Source organism: Silurus meridionalis, chromosome 6 (assembly GCF_014805685.1).
Source record: "Silurus meridionalis isolate SWU-2019-XX chromosome 6, ASM1480568v1, whole genome shotgun sequence".
NCBI lineage: Eukaryota > Metazoa > Chordata > Actinopteri > Siluriformes > Siluridae > Silurus > Silurus meridionalis.
In genome coordinates this window covers 25,026,248-25,042,282 of record NC_060889.1, presented here as the reverse complement: position 1 = coordinate 25,042,282, position 16,035 = coordinate 25,026,248, and the positions used below count along the sequence as shown (strand labels likewise).

Below are 16,035 nucleotides of genomic sequence, written 5' to 3'. Positions count from 1 at the left end.
ATCTGCTTTACATGAGTTGGACTGGAAGATCTGCTATAGAGCTCCAAACCCTATTCAACACATTTGGATTGAATGTAAATGCTGACTGAACCCCAGACCTCCTCACCTTCTCACCTACATCAGTACCTGACTTTACTTTAAAATCTAGTTGAACATCTTCCCAGAAGACTGGAGGTTATTATACCAACAAATGGAGACTCAGTCCATGTCCACTCGTTTTCATTTAAGCATGGATATTTTCTTTCTTTCTTTCTTTCTTTCTTTCTTTCTTTCTTTCTTTCTTTCTTTCTTTCTTTCTTTCTTTCTTTTGATGGCGCTTTTTTAGTCGTGACTTTTCGTATATACTCTATATAGATAGATAGATAGATAGATAGATAGATTGATAGATTGATAGATTCTATATTTGATTAATGGGAATGATTAATGCACATTTAAGTTTAACTGTATAGCATGTTAATTGCTATTACTGGACGTCTCACCAGTGTTTTCTATTAAAATAAAAGTCTTTTAAAATATAAGTATAAGGTCATAACCCGTCAAGGTCTTAAACCCGAACACAACCATTTCAGAAAGTTACACACAGCCAGAGGAAAAAGCAAATGATATGTTGGGACATGTTTTTTTCTCTCTCCACCTGCGATGTAAGCACCGGATTTCTCGCTGTCATTCTCGTTGCCCGCAGCTTTCCCAAATCACCCGGCTTTTTACTTCCAATTCGGCTTGCAACCCGAGGTCTAAAAGCTAACGCTAACTTTTCTGTCCATTATCCGGATTTGCGAGGATTTGAAAGGCTTTTGAGTATGTACGCCGGCGCTCTCGGCTCAACATGACGTCTTAGCAAGAGAATTTGGTATTTCCTATTATACAATTACAATAAACCAGGTCTAATATTATTGAACCTATTTCAAGCTATTTGTACTCATTTCAAGCCTTTAAAAGTATTTTTTTTCAAATTAAAGCATTTATTTTAAGAATGAGGAATAATGAATGGAAATATGTTTACTGATCTTATATTTAGTTTGTTGTAAACGTATAATAAGAAATACAAGCAATATCTGATTGTATTCAAGACATTTCCACTTGCCAACATGAATTTATGTTGCGGTATTAAAAAAACACACGCACAAGCCCAGGCTCACCTGGGGGGCCATGCAGTGCTGTGAATTCATGTAGATTTGAGCTGATTGTAGACACTGAGAGGACTCTCTATGTATTTGTCTCTAAATAATAAGACTTTGAAAATGGCTCTTTATGTTTTTATTGTAGCTTGAATTTACTCTACATTACTTAATTTATTTGAGTTTATTTCGCATTACTTGAATGCTTTACTTTATGTAACTTGACTTGACATTCATTTACTTTAATTAACCCTACCTGATTTTTTTTTTAATTGACTTGCCTTGATTGAACCTACTTTAATTTACTTTGTTACTTGAATTGACTAGTTTGTTACTTAAATTTACTCTGTTTTATGACTCAACATTAATTTTTCTTAAATTTACTCTACTTTACTTGACTTTGTTTACTTATCATTAATTGACGGCTTTAATTTACTTAAATTTACTCTACTTTACTTGACTTTGTTTACTTATCATTAATTGACTTTAATTTACTTAAATTTACTCTACTTTACTTGACTTTGTTTACTTATCATTAATTGACGGCTTTAATTTACTTAAATTTACTCTACTTTACTTTACTTCGTTTACTTAACATTAATTGACAGCTTTGATTTACTTAAATTTACATTACTTTACTTGCGTTTTGCAATTTTGCACAAACAAGTGAATTTTAGCAAAGAATTAGTCAATAAATGATTAATAACTAACATCTAAATTAAGATAAACATTCAAATTATTTATTATTTTTACATTAATAATTTCTTCACTATCTATAATTGACGTAACAATGCTGTTTTTTAATATTGCTAATAAAAAAAGCAGTAAAAAAACCTGAAACCAACATAAAACCTCTTTATTCATGAAGTTTTGAATAGTTTCAGTAGTCAGGATTTCTACTGAGCTAGCCGAGCAGAGTCTCAATACTGATAGTAGCAGTTTTTTTTCAGTCAGACGAGGATGAGGTTTGAAAGAGATTCCCCGTGATCCTTTGTGTGTTTCATTCCTGCGCCGCCAGCAGACTTTATTAGTGTCGCGAGCTCGTTCATATTGGTCAGCTTTAACGTGCTCGGCTTCTCATAGCTCCGCTTTTAACCTCTTCTCAATGGCCTTCCACCTTTTTACATTTCAGGGCTGAAACTCTCACCCCCCCCCACGTCCTCTTAGAGCATGTACACCTGCTTTACCTCGCTTTCACTCGCATCTTTTTCACCTCAGATATTAAAGCACACGTGGGGCTGGTGGAGATCAGGAGTTCAAAAGCAGACATGGGGACTATATCAAAAGCAGATGTGAGAAAATCTTATTGTCCTCTCATGTAACTCATACAGTAAGGAAAAGATAAAAAGATATATATATATATATATATATATATATATATATATATATATATATATATATATATATATATATATATATATATATAATATTAATAACAGCAATTTTTTTTCCATTTTTTATTTATCATTTATATAATTTATAATATATTTATTTATATTTATATTTTGCAATTGTTTGTAATATTATTTATACATTTTTATTTGTCAACCAGTTTATTTACTTTCTTTTTTTTTTTTTTTTACTTACTAATTTTGCTCATTTATTTTGCTAATAACATCAGCATTTCTCAAACCAAAATATTTTTATTTAATTTACTGACTTTACATTTTGAGTGACACATTTTTTTTTATTTTGTTTTATATTTATTTGTTTTTTATTTTATTGTTTTAATTTACTTTTTCTGATTTACTTTTTTTTTGCTTTTTGTTTGTTTAGGGTTAATATCCTCACCATTTTAAAATCATCTACCTGTTTGTTTGATAGATTTAAATTCTTTATTCATATTATATTCGTATTATATATAAAAATTCAAAGTAAAAACAAACAAACAAACAAAAAAATTGAATTTTTTTTTTTCTTATTTTTTTTGTATGCATTTATTTCTTCTAACCTCAATATTTACCAGCTTATTTATTTTATGGTTTTTAATTTTTTTTTTTTTTTTTTGTCTTTTCAGCATTTTTTATTACCTTCCTACTATTTTTTGCTACATTTTAATTTAGAGGTGTTTGTTTGTTTGTTTATTTATTTCATACATTAATAACCTCAGCATTTCTCAATCATTTTCCTCTTTATAATGGTTTACTTTTTTTAGATTTGCCTTAATATGAATCTCTTTTTTCCCACCTCATTCCACCCCTCCTGTATAAACAATGGTTAAGCTTTAAAGCAGAGGTATGATGTGTTAGAAAGAGAGAGATGAAGTGCTGTGGCTGCTTGTGGAGAATTTTTTTTGCGAATAATAGAAGTTTTATTTCAACTCGTGGTCTTTTAATAACTACTTTCCTGTTTTGGCAAGTGTTGAAAACAGTATTAATCTACTTTTTGCACAAGTCTTTTTGTAGTTTTTTTTTGTCCTCCCCCAGCTGCAGATGCACCTCGCACGCCCTGTTTAAGTCCGTCCCTTTTCTTTGAAAGACGTAAGATGTGGTTAGCGATGCAGCCCAGTGCCTGCCGGCTCCACGGCTGACAGAAAGTGCCCTGGAGCATATTAGCAAAACGTTTTTTTTTTTTGCCACTCCGTCTCCGTCTCTCACCGGTAATTAGCATAATTTAACTCAACCGCAACACAAGGCAAGTGCTCGAGGGCTGAAGGAAATAGATGGAGTGGATACGTGCTGCCGGATGAAAAGAAAGAAAGATAGGAGAGGCCGAAAAAGGTCCCTTGTTTTCAAGTGTCAGAACTATAAGTTGAAGAGAGAGTGAGAGAAAGAGAGAAAGAAAGAGAGAGTGAGAAGGGAGTTCTCGCTAATACTGGCGTCTGACCTCGCTGTATTTTCACACATCAAAGCGAGCTCAGAACGGAGTCTGAATGGATTCGGAGCTGTGCTCCGTCGGGGCCCTAAAGGCGCAGCTGAAGACACAAACCTATCAGCAGCCACAGGAGGAATCACAGTAAAAGTCTAGTGATAGGTTTGATCCCGGCTATATTTGACATTCACACACTGTGTACTCTGGTGTGTGTGTGTGTGTGTGTGTGTTTTCCCAATAGTTCCACTCTCATGACAGGTAAACGCTCCATATCTTTCCTTTAAGCGAGCACACAATGCATGGGTTGTGGCTGGAGGATATAACAGGCCAGCGTTTCTCATTCCAGAGCCTCGTGGCATAAACAGATCGTTTTATAACTGTCATTGTCACGTTTTTTTCCCCTTCCGGCCGTGAGCTTTTGCGTCGACGCAATGACTGAAGCTATCGGATTAAATCGATCAGGTTGAAGGCGAAGCTTAACCCTGGAAAGTTGATTTAATAATAATGATAATAAGTAGAAGAAGAATTCGGTTTTTATTTGTACTTATTATCTTTAGTTTTATTACTGTTATTTTAGTACAGCTGTAAAAGCATGCAATGAAATTCATCTTTGTACTCAGGGAAACGGATTTTAACCTCGGGCCGTGTGGTAATGGATTTGAATAGATTTGGTGTAAAAAGAAATTGCGCAATATATTGTATATATCATGCACTATATGTACAGTTCATTTCCCCTTTAATGTATTTGAAATGTATTGTTCTAGATATAAAAATATAAATTATGTATGTGCGGAGCCGTATATGAAATCAGACCTTCGAAAAAACGATGATCCATCTCAAGAAGTCTTGTCATGCTTGTTTTTTTTTTTTTTAAATCTTAGATTTAAGGTTTGTAGGCACTTTCTTTTGTTTCACTTTACTTGTGCTCCTTAGAAAATAGAGGAAAAATGCAAGTTCTATTCAGAAGTGTAAAAGTACTTGAAAATCATACTTGAATAGAAGTATAGATACCTTACTGTGAAAGTTCAAATTCACAGATTCCAATAGGACTTGAGTAAACATCTTGAAGTATCTGATTTTGAACAGTACTTGAGAATTTGACTTGCACTCGAAGATGCACTAGTTCTCGACACCAAGACACAGTCGTTAAACAGTTGTTTGGTGAGGTTTTAATTCCTAAAATACAAATTGAATTGTACATCTAACCAAAATCAACACAACGGCCTCTCGAACATGCCAGAATGAAACAAATTTGTCTTTATTTCTGCATTATCTGTGTAAAGCTGCTTTGAGATAATGTCCATTGTTAAAAGCACTATAGAAATAAAAATGAATTGAACCGAATTACAGTTTTACGTCACAAAGAAGCAGAAGCATTAGCGTTCAATGGACAAATGAAATTAAAGCAAATAAAGTCACCTCCCTGCTGTCATTTGTAACGGGAATTTTCCATTAAAATGCAGTGGAGTAAAAAAATACATATATTGAATCGTAAATGTAGTTGGGTAGAGAGTAAAAGTTGCTTATATATTTGCTGCTCAGTAAAACTAGAGAGTAGCAAACATTAACTCAAATACTTTACACCACTGGTTATATGTTGCACATGTTCAATGCAAATGTATCTGAGGGGTTGCACTTAACCTGACCATCTTGCGATAAAACAACAATAAAACAATGATAAAACAATGATTGAATGAATGAATGAATGAATTTCATTCTTTGTCCCATTTTTTAGTGTCTTAGATCAAAGTATAGAAATAAAATTTGTATTACCGTATTTTCCGGACTAGAAGCCGCTACTTTTTTCCCACGTTTTGAACCCCTGCGGCTTAAACAATGACACGGCTAATTTATAGATTTTTCCTGGGTTTTTTCCCGGTTTTACAAACTTTAAGCCAAAAAACTGAACCCCATAACATTAGACCAATGAAATTGCCGACCGGGCATGAAAAAACGCACTTCACCTGTGTTCTGAGCTGCACGGCATCGGGAGAAAAGCTTCACCGATGGTGATTTTTAAACGCACGACGATGTCAAAAGAAAAACTCCCGAGAGAAATTGTTGTGAAAGGAAGGAGGAAGACAGTGAATAATGACTTTCTTGGTCGGCTACTGTTTAGATACAAGCCGTTGTAACGCGTTGAGTCTGGGTCATTGGATAGCGCGCTAACTCCAGTTGCAACAGAAATCATATAAGCACAGACAGGTTTCCAAAACTCGTGCTTTTTTATTTTTCTTGGCAACAGCATTACGGGTTAGTCAAAGAAACTTAGAAATGAGCATCAGAAAATAATAAGGACATAATCCTCGTCTTGCACACACCCAGTAATACTGGAAAAATGCGGTGGCAAGCTATTTCCAAAATGCCGCTTTGCTCTTAAAGGAGACAAAACATATTTCACCCATTACACCGTGTAACAGACACTCTCTTTTGGTAAAGCCTGTGTAAAGTTCATTAGTTTCAATGTAGACACCTGCGACTTATAGACAGGTGCGGCTTATTTATGTTCAAAATAAAAATATTTGTAAAATTCAGTGGGTGCGGCTTATATTTGGGTGCGCTTTATAGTCCGGAAATTACGGTATATAATTAGATTTATATAATTTTAAATAAAATGTGTTAAATATTTGTACAGATTTAAAATTCTTGTCTCTCTCTCTCTCTCTCTCTCTCTCTCTCTCTCTCTCTCCATTTTTGCAGTATTGGACGTGTATGTGTTGAGCACAGAAGGCCACGTTCAGGATTTCAGGTTTCCTCAGACAAGCAAAGGAGGCGCCATGATCCAGCTCCCCGCCAACACGGTCAAATTAAACAGCAAGAATGGTGCGTGAAATAGAATTGAGTCATCGCTCAGTTTCGGGCACTGTAAGCTCCCGAGAAGCGTTAGTGTCTGTGAATGCTTTGTAATTAGGTAAATGCTGGTCTTGAGGGACACAACATGCGGCGCAAAGTCTTAACAAATAGTGAATAGTGAAACAGGGTGTGTAAACTTCACTATGAAGAGTCACAATACTCAAAATATTTATAAATATTTCACTAAAATGATGGATCCATGTAACAAAAACAGATTGAGGATGAGTAAGCTAGGATGAGAAAGCTAGCTTAGATCAAATGTAGACTATTAAGACTGGGTGGATTTGTAGGTGTGGGACTGAAAAGACTTAATACTTAACGCTTAGGCCTTTAGGTTCATCCCCAATTATAGGGACTGTTTGGAGTTAAGCTCCACTTAAGCAAGGTAGCAAGTCTCGAACAGAGCATGTCAATCAAAAGTGTTTATCAGTATCCAGTCACGCCCAGCTAGACTGTTTCCAACTATGTCTAATCTGCAAGTTGAACTGGTTTTTGAGTCGTGCATTATTATATAGGTAGCACTCGGGGGAATCCGGACAGATGTCACTATGAGTGAATTTTGGCAAAATTCCTCAAAAAAAAAAAAGGCTGTCAATCACATGCTAAATTTTGAGCCCGTAAACATGTTCCACTATCGAAATCGATGTGGAAATGTTTTCGTTTGCTTGTAGAATTTGGAAGGCGTCATCCTTGAAAGGTCACGTCGTGCAAGGATTTAGTCACGCAATGAATCTCAGACTTTTCTCGATGGCTACATGACGAAGCAAAACAGAGCCGCGAACATGCCCTTCAGATTGCGACAACCGCCTGTAACACGAGCCGCAGATCTTCGGATTTGCGCTGTCACACAAAGTAGAGATTATGTATTGGCCTTTGTTTGTTTGTTTTGGGAACAATGTCATCAAGAACCAAAGCTCTGCAGCGCAGAGTGAAATTTCAAACCCGTATAAACCGTGACAGACGGGTTGGGTTGTCCAAACGACGACAGGGTGTGAGCGCTAGGCTGCGAAATCAACCTCAGCGAAAGTAAAACCGGTACATGTCCCCTTCTCCGAGACTGTAATTTAAGACTGTAATCGTCCGGTGTAATGAAGAATTCAACTGGATTACGATCCTTACTGGTGCAAAGACCTCACAGCACTCTGGGATCATGTGTATCATCCCGGAGACCTGCTGTGTGATGGTATACTGATATCACGGTATACCATGATGAGGAAGTCTAAAATAGTTATAGTGTCAACGTCATTTCCAGTCACATCTCATGAAATATGGAATATTTTAGCCGGTTATATAGATTTAAAAAGAAGACATTTGATACGGGAATATAGCAAGTGCAGAGTGACTGGTCAGAAGAGTGGTGTTGATTAGATTTCTCTAACAGCAGTTTGGATGGTAGTTCAGCTGCAGCTCCTATCACAGGTTTAAATAGATATTAATGCACTTATACTAATATGTAATTTGATGGCCATGGTGGATATGGTGGGGTCAGAGAACAGGGTCAGTGATGATACAGTGCCCCTTGGAGCACAGAGGGTTAAGGCCCTTGCTCAAGGGCCCCAAGAGTAGCAGGTTTGCAATATTGGGGGTTGAATAATATACCTTCCGATCAGTAACCCTGAACCTTAACCACTGAGCCACAACTGCTCACACCACTGAGCCATATAATCTGAAACTAATAATCAAAAGGATTTTGATGCTTTTGAAAGGAGTCTTCTCTGATGGTACTTTGTTTGAACCAGGAATTATTCCTCCATGGGAAAGTCTTCAGTCTTGCATGTTCTGGTTTCCTGCTAACCTTTATAACTGAGGCCGATGCAATTTGCATCTCGATGCATAGTCAATGATATGATACATACGATTTCTATTTGATTCTATATTGATCCAAAATTGTACAGATAGTTCGCTTTTATTTCTTTGATTCAGACAGACAGCAAATCATCAATTTACTTAAATGCCTTCTGAATTTGAAGTGCAAAAAAATAAATAAATTAATTAAAAAGTTAAAATAAAACCAGATGTTTTTTTCCCTGTTTTGTCTCTAGGAAGATGCAGCTCTACCTCTGCCATGTTAATCTGTATTCTGTGTGACTCTCAGGACAAGCCTGGGAGGTCTCCTTAGTGTTTTGATATGTCATATTCACGTGGCAGCAGTGGTGCTAAGCGAATGTGCTGGAGAAACAGTTTAGCGACGAGAAATTAATCTACATATCAAATATTGGTCACTAGATACCCTACATTGGATCACATTATCATGTCCTAGAGCTGTAATGAACTCTTTTTTCTGAAATGCAGGTGTTGCAAAGCTGGTCTTTGTTTTGTACAAACACCTCGGGCGCTTTTTGACCACGGAGAACGCCACGCTCAGGCTGGTGAGCGAAGGAGGAACAGTGAGGAACCACACACTCACCGTCAACTCCCACATTCTGTCTGCGTCCATCAACAAGGAGTCCAGTCGCATCTTTATTTCGGAGCCTGTCGTCTTCACACTCGAGCATCTTGATGTAAGTAGAAAATGGTGTCTCGAGATTTTGTACTTACCAAGAATTATGCTGGACTCATTTAAGGAAATGTGTTTCACCATGCTGTGTATACTCATCTGGTTGCTTTTTAGACTGAGAACTACTTCAACCCAAACTGCTCATTCTGGAACTACTCAGATAGGAGCATGATGGGCTACTGGTCGACTCGGGGATGCAAGCTTCTGGGAACGAATAAGACGCACACCACCTGCTCGTGTAGTCACCTCACTAACTTTGCCATCCTCATGGCCCATCGAGGACATGTGGTAAGGAATCCTGTCACCTTGTATCTAATCCATTCTGCCTATTGAATCACGGTTAACAGCTGTACTCCTAGTGAGGAAAGGCTCCTCAAATGTTCTTTAAAAGATTCTTAGATTTCTAAAATGGTTCCTCTTGGAATCCTGTCTAAAAGGAAACCCCTTCATTGTAAAAGTCTACGAGGTGGTATCAAAAAGTTTCGTGACTAGTTTTAAAACACGGTAACAGATGGCAGCACAAGCTTGCACGCACAGTCACAGGGAGCACCGACCTTTATAAGTCAGTGTGCTAAAAGACATTGCCCCGTGTACATCGGAAGCTGTGCAACCGATGCTATACATGTGCACTCTGTCACCGAGCTCTCATCAGAGAGCTTCCTATGTTAGGGCTCTTTAGAGCTCTCCTTTTTGCAGAGATCCGGCGTGGATTGCATAAGGTGCTTGAAACGCTTAGAAAAGAAGACTTCCAGGACACATTCCAGAAGTGGGAGCGCTGTATCGCTGTGTAAGGGGACTATTTTGAAGGGTATAGTATGTAAACGTAGATAAATAAATTACTTTGTTTTAAACAAATCTAGTCTTGAAACGTTTTGATACCACCATATATATATATATATATATATATATATATATATATATATATATATATATATATATATATATATATTCAAGAGTGTCCCATGGTGAAACAAATCAAACAACAGGTTCATATTGTAATAGTTTTTTTGTAAGAGAGTAGATACTTTAAGTTACCCGTATTCCTGGAACTTTTACTGGTGTTGAAACTTGGTCTGAGACAGAGAACTACCCCACACTTTTGGTTAATGTGATGGCCATATGGCCAAGCCTCGTTCTTGTACCTCCCAGTGCCTGGTAGTCTAGAGTGTATACCTCATGAGATTTCTTATGAGATCTTTTTTTTTATAGCCAAAGCTTCTTAAAGCGATGCAGTCAGGACCTCGGTCTGATAGAAAAGACAGGAGATGTCTGCTACACATAAAACCTTTGTCCAGAGGGACAACCTAAAGAAAAGAGTCAAGGAAAGGTTCTCAGACTTAAACACTGATTATTCTTTTCCCCACTGACCTGGAGCCTGTGCTCGTGATGGATCTAAGTCTAGGCTGGAGGTTTTGCTATGTGGTCGATATGATGAGCAAATGATAACAGGGTCTGATGTTGCCAGACACTACCATGGACACAAAGGTCTTTCGAATACTGATGCATATGTTGCCATTCAAATGGGTGCTACTTGGCAAATATTTTGAAAAGGAAACCATATATAATAAGGTTTGGAATAAAACCTTTGCCCCAGATGGACCACTGGAAAGATTTCTAAGTTTCTAAATGTCCAGGGGACAGGCTGTGACCTTAGTATTATAAGATTCTGTCTGGATTTATAATAAATGGGAAAGCAACCTAAATATGCAGTTTTAGACAAGGCAGGCATTTTTAGGATCACCTACCTAGCTAACCAAAGATGCCATTAGCTAACAACATCATTGTAAACAAGCACCATAAGGAGAGTGATTGCATGTCTTCCAGTCTTCAAACGAACACCATTTAAACTCATGTAAACATCTTTAGATTAGATGCTGGTCCTGGCACCGGCATCATGTCTGTGGTAAAACCTTGTGATTGATGCAACAGGCCTAGTGACTAAACTGGAGGCAGATGCTAACAGTCTGACTATCGCAAAAAAAAAGAAACGAGGGATGGAAGGCATTAAAACCTCATTGCTGTGAAGAGTACAAGTGCCACATCTGCTGTAGGACTAAACCAGTGTTTACGGCTTGAGGCAGAAATCCAGCTAAGACACGTGTTCTTACAGCACAGGAGACTTGCCCTGAGCGGCAACTTGCGTTGCCATTGAGCACAGCCTCGAGGAGGCTGGGGACCATATTTCAATGAGCAATAGAATTACAGCAGGATTACAAGTTTAACAGCATATGCAGTTAGCATTTAGCTAGTAATAAATGTGGAAATGTGGGGTTTGTGGTGGAGAAAATTACAGGTTTTGCCCCATGAACTTTACCCTATCCATATCTTAATGCTAGCAGTAACTTTACCCATGGTAATAATCCGTTCAGCGGCAAGTATGCCACCTCCCACTTCAGCAATTCAATAATAAATGCTGATTGGTGCATTTTCCCTTACTTCGAATTGCTTGAATGGAATTAGCTTAAAGAAATGATAACTCAGAACACATTATTCTGGAACATTCTTCAGATGGATTAAAAGTTTCAAACAGGAATCATTTTCCTTTTTCCAGCATTGAATTCATCTTTCCTTTGTACTAGTTCATGGCGGTACCTCTTTTTAACTGACAATATTTATTTGATTAGGCAGCATAGGGTACTGATTAGCTAAATGATTTATTCATGTATGGCACAGCCCTCATTTGCAATGTTCTAGCAACATGACCTTTTCAGCCTTCAAAGTAAGCCAGACGAATCGTTGCTGGTCATAGTGGGTAGTTTGATCCTGTCATGGTAAATGAACATCATTGATGGCAAATGATTGTAAATGACTGAAAACAGCAGCCCGTGCTGTCATGCTAAATTATCATCATCATTGAGCCTTAGCAGAGAAAGTGGGTGTTAGCAGTGATCGAGTGGATTGTGGGTCTCTGACAGCGATGGTTTGGAAGGTAAGCATTAGCAGGGATGCGGGTGGAATGTTGGCGTTGACATTAAAGATGATGGTGCGTAATACAAGTGTTGATGTCGATATGGTGGTGCGTAGGTGTTAGCTTGGAGGCACAGGAATCTGAGAGGCATGGGGGAGTGTGAGAGTTCGTAGCAAGAGTGCTGTCAGTCTCAGCGTTAGCATCAGATCTGTGAATGTAAGCGAATTGATAGCAATGGCAGGGAGCAGCGAAGGTGCAAGAAGTTCTTGCTCGCCAAGAACATTGTTAGGTTAGCATACTTGTTGTGTTTACACCTCTGCTGGGTAAAACCCTCATAGAACTTTGATAAAGTTCCCCTTTTTGTGCAAGTAGCAAAAAGAGCATGTTTGGAACCTTGGTTGCCAGTTATTTTCAAATAATAACTGTCCAAGTCCTTGACATTTATTAACTCTGCTGCCATTGGCTATGCTACTGCTTTGGTTGCTGAGAAATTGTACAGTAAATGTTAGACGCAAATGTGGAATTACCCCCAAGATCAGAGATTTTAACCTGCTACCCTAAGTCAGACAGAACACAGAATGTTGTATCTTAAGAAAAAGGACATATTTGACACTAGCAAAGTGTTTTAAAAAATGTTGATTGCTAGCATTGTTAACTAGAATCTAGCAGGGTAAATATATTAGCCAGCTAATGCAGTAAACTAGATTAATAGGCAAATATATTGAGTAACAATTTGGAACAAAGTAATCTAGACTAGAAAATTAGCAGGTATATTAAATAGTGAGCAAACTAAACAAACTAAACTTGCAAGCAATCATGTTGTTGTGAATCATTGAGCAAAGTAAACTTTGAGAAAAATGTTTCAGTTAGATTCTAAACAAAGCTAACTAGACTTATAATCTAAAAGTATTTTTGCCAACAAGCTTGCTAAGTAGTAAATGTATGCAAATAAAACACAAACAAGGTTGACCTAGTAATAAAGATAGCAAATACAATAATTAACATCTTAGATATACTATATGGACAGAATTTTGTGAGAAACGTATGTGTTTTGAACATCTCATTCCACATTTTGTCCTCATTTGCTGTTGTAAAAGCCTTCCACTCTTCTGAGATGTTCCACTAGATTTTGGAGTGTTCATGTAGAGATTTCTGTGAGGTTCATTCAGCCACAAGGGTGTTTGTAAAGTCAGGTACTGATGTAGGTGATGTGAGGAGGTCTGGTGTGCAGTCAGCGTTCACATTCATTCAGGGTTTAAAGCTCTATAGCAGGAGATCTTCCACTCCTACCAACATGAAAAACATTGTATGATGAATGATGTATTAATAAGTGTTTCAGACTGATTATAATAAAAATCCGGGTAATCACCGTATCACATTACAAATAAATTTAACTGTAAGTAAATATTTAAGATTTATTTAGACAATAGACAGAAGATAAATGTGTTTATGAGCAGACTGCCATATCAACAAACAGTCACTGGACACTGATGAATTAAAAAATAAAAAATGAAAAATATAATCGGCTTGTCCAGGGCACCTGAGCTACTGTTTAAGTCACCCCTGCTGTCTAATGTCTGTGAGTCATGATGTTAGCAATAGCTTGCTTTTAAAACCTCTGCTGGCTCTCTTAAATAAGCCATCCCTGGTATATAGAAGGTCTTTTTATGGATTGTACATATACTTATCATGACTATATTATTCTCAGTAGTACTACAGTAACACCCAGGTAAAGTTTAAGCCCTGAGACTGCTAAGTTGCCCCTTTTAAATTTGTGGCATTAAAGAGGTGCCCTTGTCCAGAGCGATGTACAAAAGTGCTTTGACTATCTAGCAAAGAATTAATCTACACTGGTACGCAAGATTAAAAACTTTGCATAAATCAGACTACAACTCTTGATTTTTACAAAGCCAACCCTTTTGGGCCTTTGTCTTCTCAGCTCCAGGGCTGCTGTATCAACTTTCTAACAAGCTGGGACATGCGAAGAAACAATTGTCAAAGTGCTGTAATGTGTGTTTGATTATTTTAAAGGACACCAAATTGTGTAAGATGTATAGAATTTTGACCAAATTGATTTATTAAAGAAAGCATTTGCGGTGAGATTTTCTCAAGTCAATACGATTAGAAAGCTAGCAAATAATTTCATTTAATGTTAATAGCTAGTGAACTTCATCAAGCTAGGTAGCAACATAGCATGGAATATTTACTGTTATGCTAGTTAGGCAGCAAGCAAGACCAGATTAGCATAGTTAAACTGGTTTAGCTACCAAAAACATTTATTTAGATCTAGAAATATAAACCTGTGGTGTACTCCTGTGGTGATGGCCACAATGGCTTAGTGGTCATCATGTTTATCTAACATGGGTTTAAATCCAACCTCTTGTGTGTATGAGTTTAGTTTGCAAGTTCCGCCTGTGGTTTGGGGGTTTCCTCTGGGCACACTGGTTACCTCCACCAGTCCAAAGATATGCATTTTTGCTTTTGTCTGTAGTATGTGATTCTGTGAGAGTTTGTGTGAGTGTGATTGTGCCCCAAGATGGGTTGGCACCCCATCCAGGGTGTACCCCAGCTTGTGCCCAGAGTTGATAAAAGCCATATAGAAATTGTATTGGTGGGTGTACGTGGCGGAAGTGGCCTAAATGGCTATAGCAGTTCCTCAACCTCAGCTACATCACGTCTCAAATGGTACACTTACTTATCCTGATCAGAGTTGAGGATGTGTTAGCTTCAGCATTTTACTTTCAATTCTCTTAAGTTTAAAGAAAATGTCAGTAGTGATGTTTGGCGTTTCGCTGTTGCAGGGCGACGGAAACGTCCACGATTTCCTCCTGAACGTGATCACGCGCATAGGCGTGGCCGTGTCGCTCGTCTGCCTGGCCATCAGCATCTTCACCTTCTGCTTCTTCCGTGGCCTGCAGAGTGACCGCAACACCATCCACAAGAACCTGTGCATCAACCTCTTCGTCGCTGAGCTCTTCTTCCTCGTAGGATTCAACATGACCGAACCTCCGGTACGTGAACGTGGTGAGATCCTTTTACGCGAATGGAAAATCGGAATTCGTTACAGAAGATAAGGAACGTTTATACACCGAGTGGAAAAGGTCAAATCGTCACGGTCCAAATACATGCTTTGTGTTGTTAATCGTTCTACATTCTCCCCGAAAACTATTTCCAAACAAAAACTCAGACAGATGGATTGTTGTTATGATTTAAACCCCCCGTCTCCATGGTAACTTGTTGTTTCTCTGCAAACACTCTTCCTCCTTGTCCTAATTGTTTGGTTTTTTTGGTCCCTTCTCTTTGTCATGTCTCAGATCATGTGCTCAGTTATAGCCGGGATTCTTCATTTCTTTTTCCTGGCTGCGTTTGCGTGGATGTGTCTGGAAGGCGTGCAGCTGTACATCATGCTCGTCGAGGTCTTCGAAAGCGAATTCTCCCGCCGGAAGTACTATTATGCGGCCGGATACCTCTTCCCAGCCGTAGTGGTCGCCATCTCGGCAGCCATCGACTACAGGAGCTACGGCACCAAGAGAGTGTGAGTGACCTTTGGAGTATTTTCCTCAAAGGCTTTATTTTTGCTTTGGTCACATTGCCATATTTTATTGTTATTTTTTATTTCTTTTTGTGTGGGTGTGATTGATGGAACAAATATATTATTTATTCATTTGTTTTTGTGTCACAATTTATAAGGGCACGGGCACTATGTATGTGTCTGTCTGTCTGTCTGTCTGTCTGTCTGTCTGTCTGTCTGTCTATCTATCTATCTATCTATCTATCTATCTATCTATCTATCTATCTATCATTGTCTCTTTCTGTCTGACTGTTTATCTGACTGACTTTCTTTCTTT

At 37.9% G+C, this 16,035-nt stretch overlaps 1 protein-coding gene across 13 annotated transcripts in view; it reads left to right on the top strand.

Moving 5' to 3' along the window:
- The window catches only part of LOC124387128 (adhesion G protein-coupled receptor L2-like), a 139,568-nt gene that overhangs the window by 92,405 nt on the left and 31,128 nt on the right, over nt 1-16,035 (top strand). For all 13 annotated transcript variants that reach the window (XM_046851255.1, XM_046851257.1, XM_046851258.1 and 10 more), the window contains 5 exons: nt 6,630-6,752; nt 9,075-9,283; nt 9,394-9,567; nt 14,989-15,198; nt 15,502-15,722. In XM_046851255.1, coding sequence (XP_046707211.1) covers nt 6,630-6,752; nt 9,075-9,283; nt 9,394-9,567; nt 14,989-15,198; nt 15,502-15,722 — 937 coding nt within the window. The remainder of the gene's footprint in view (nt 1-6,629; nt 6,753-9,074; nt 9,284-9,393; nt 9,568-14,988; nt 15,199-15,501; nt 15,723-16,035) is intronic.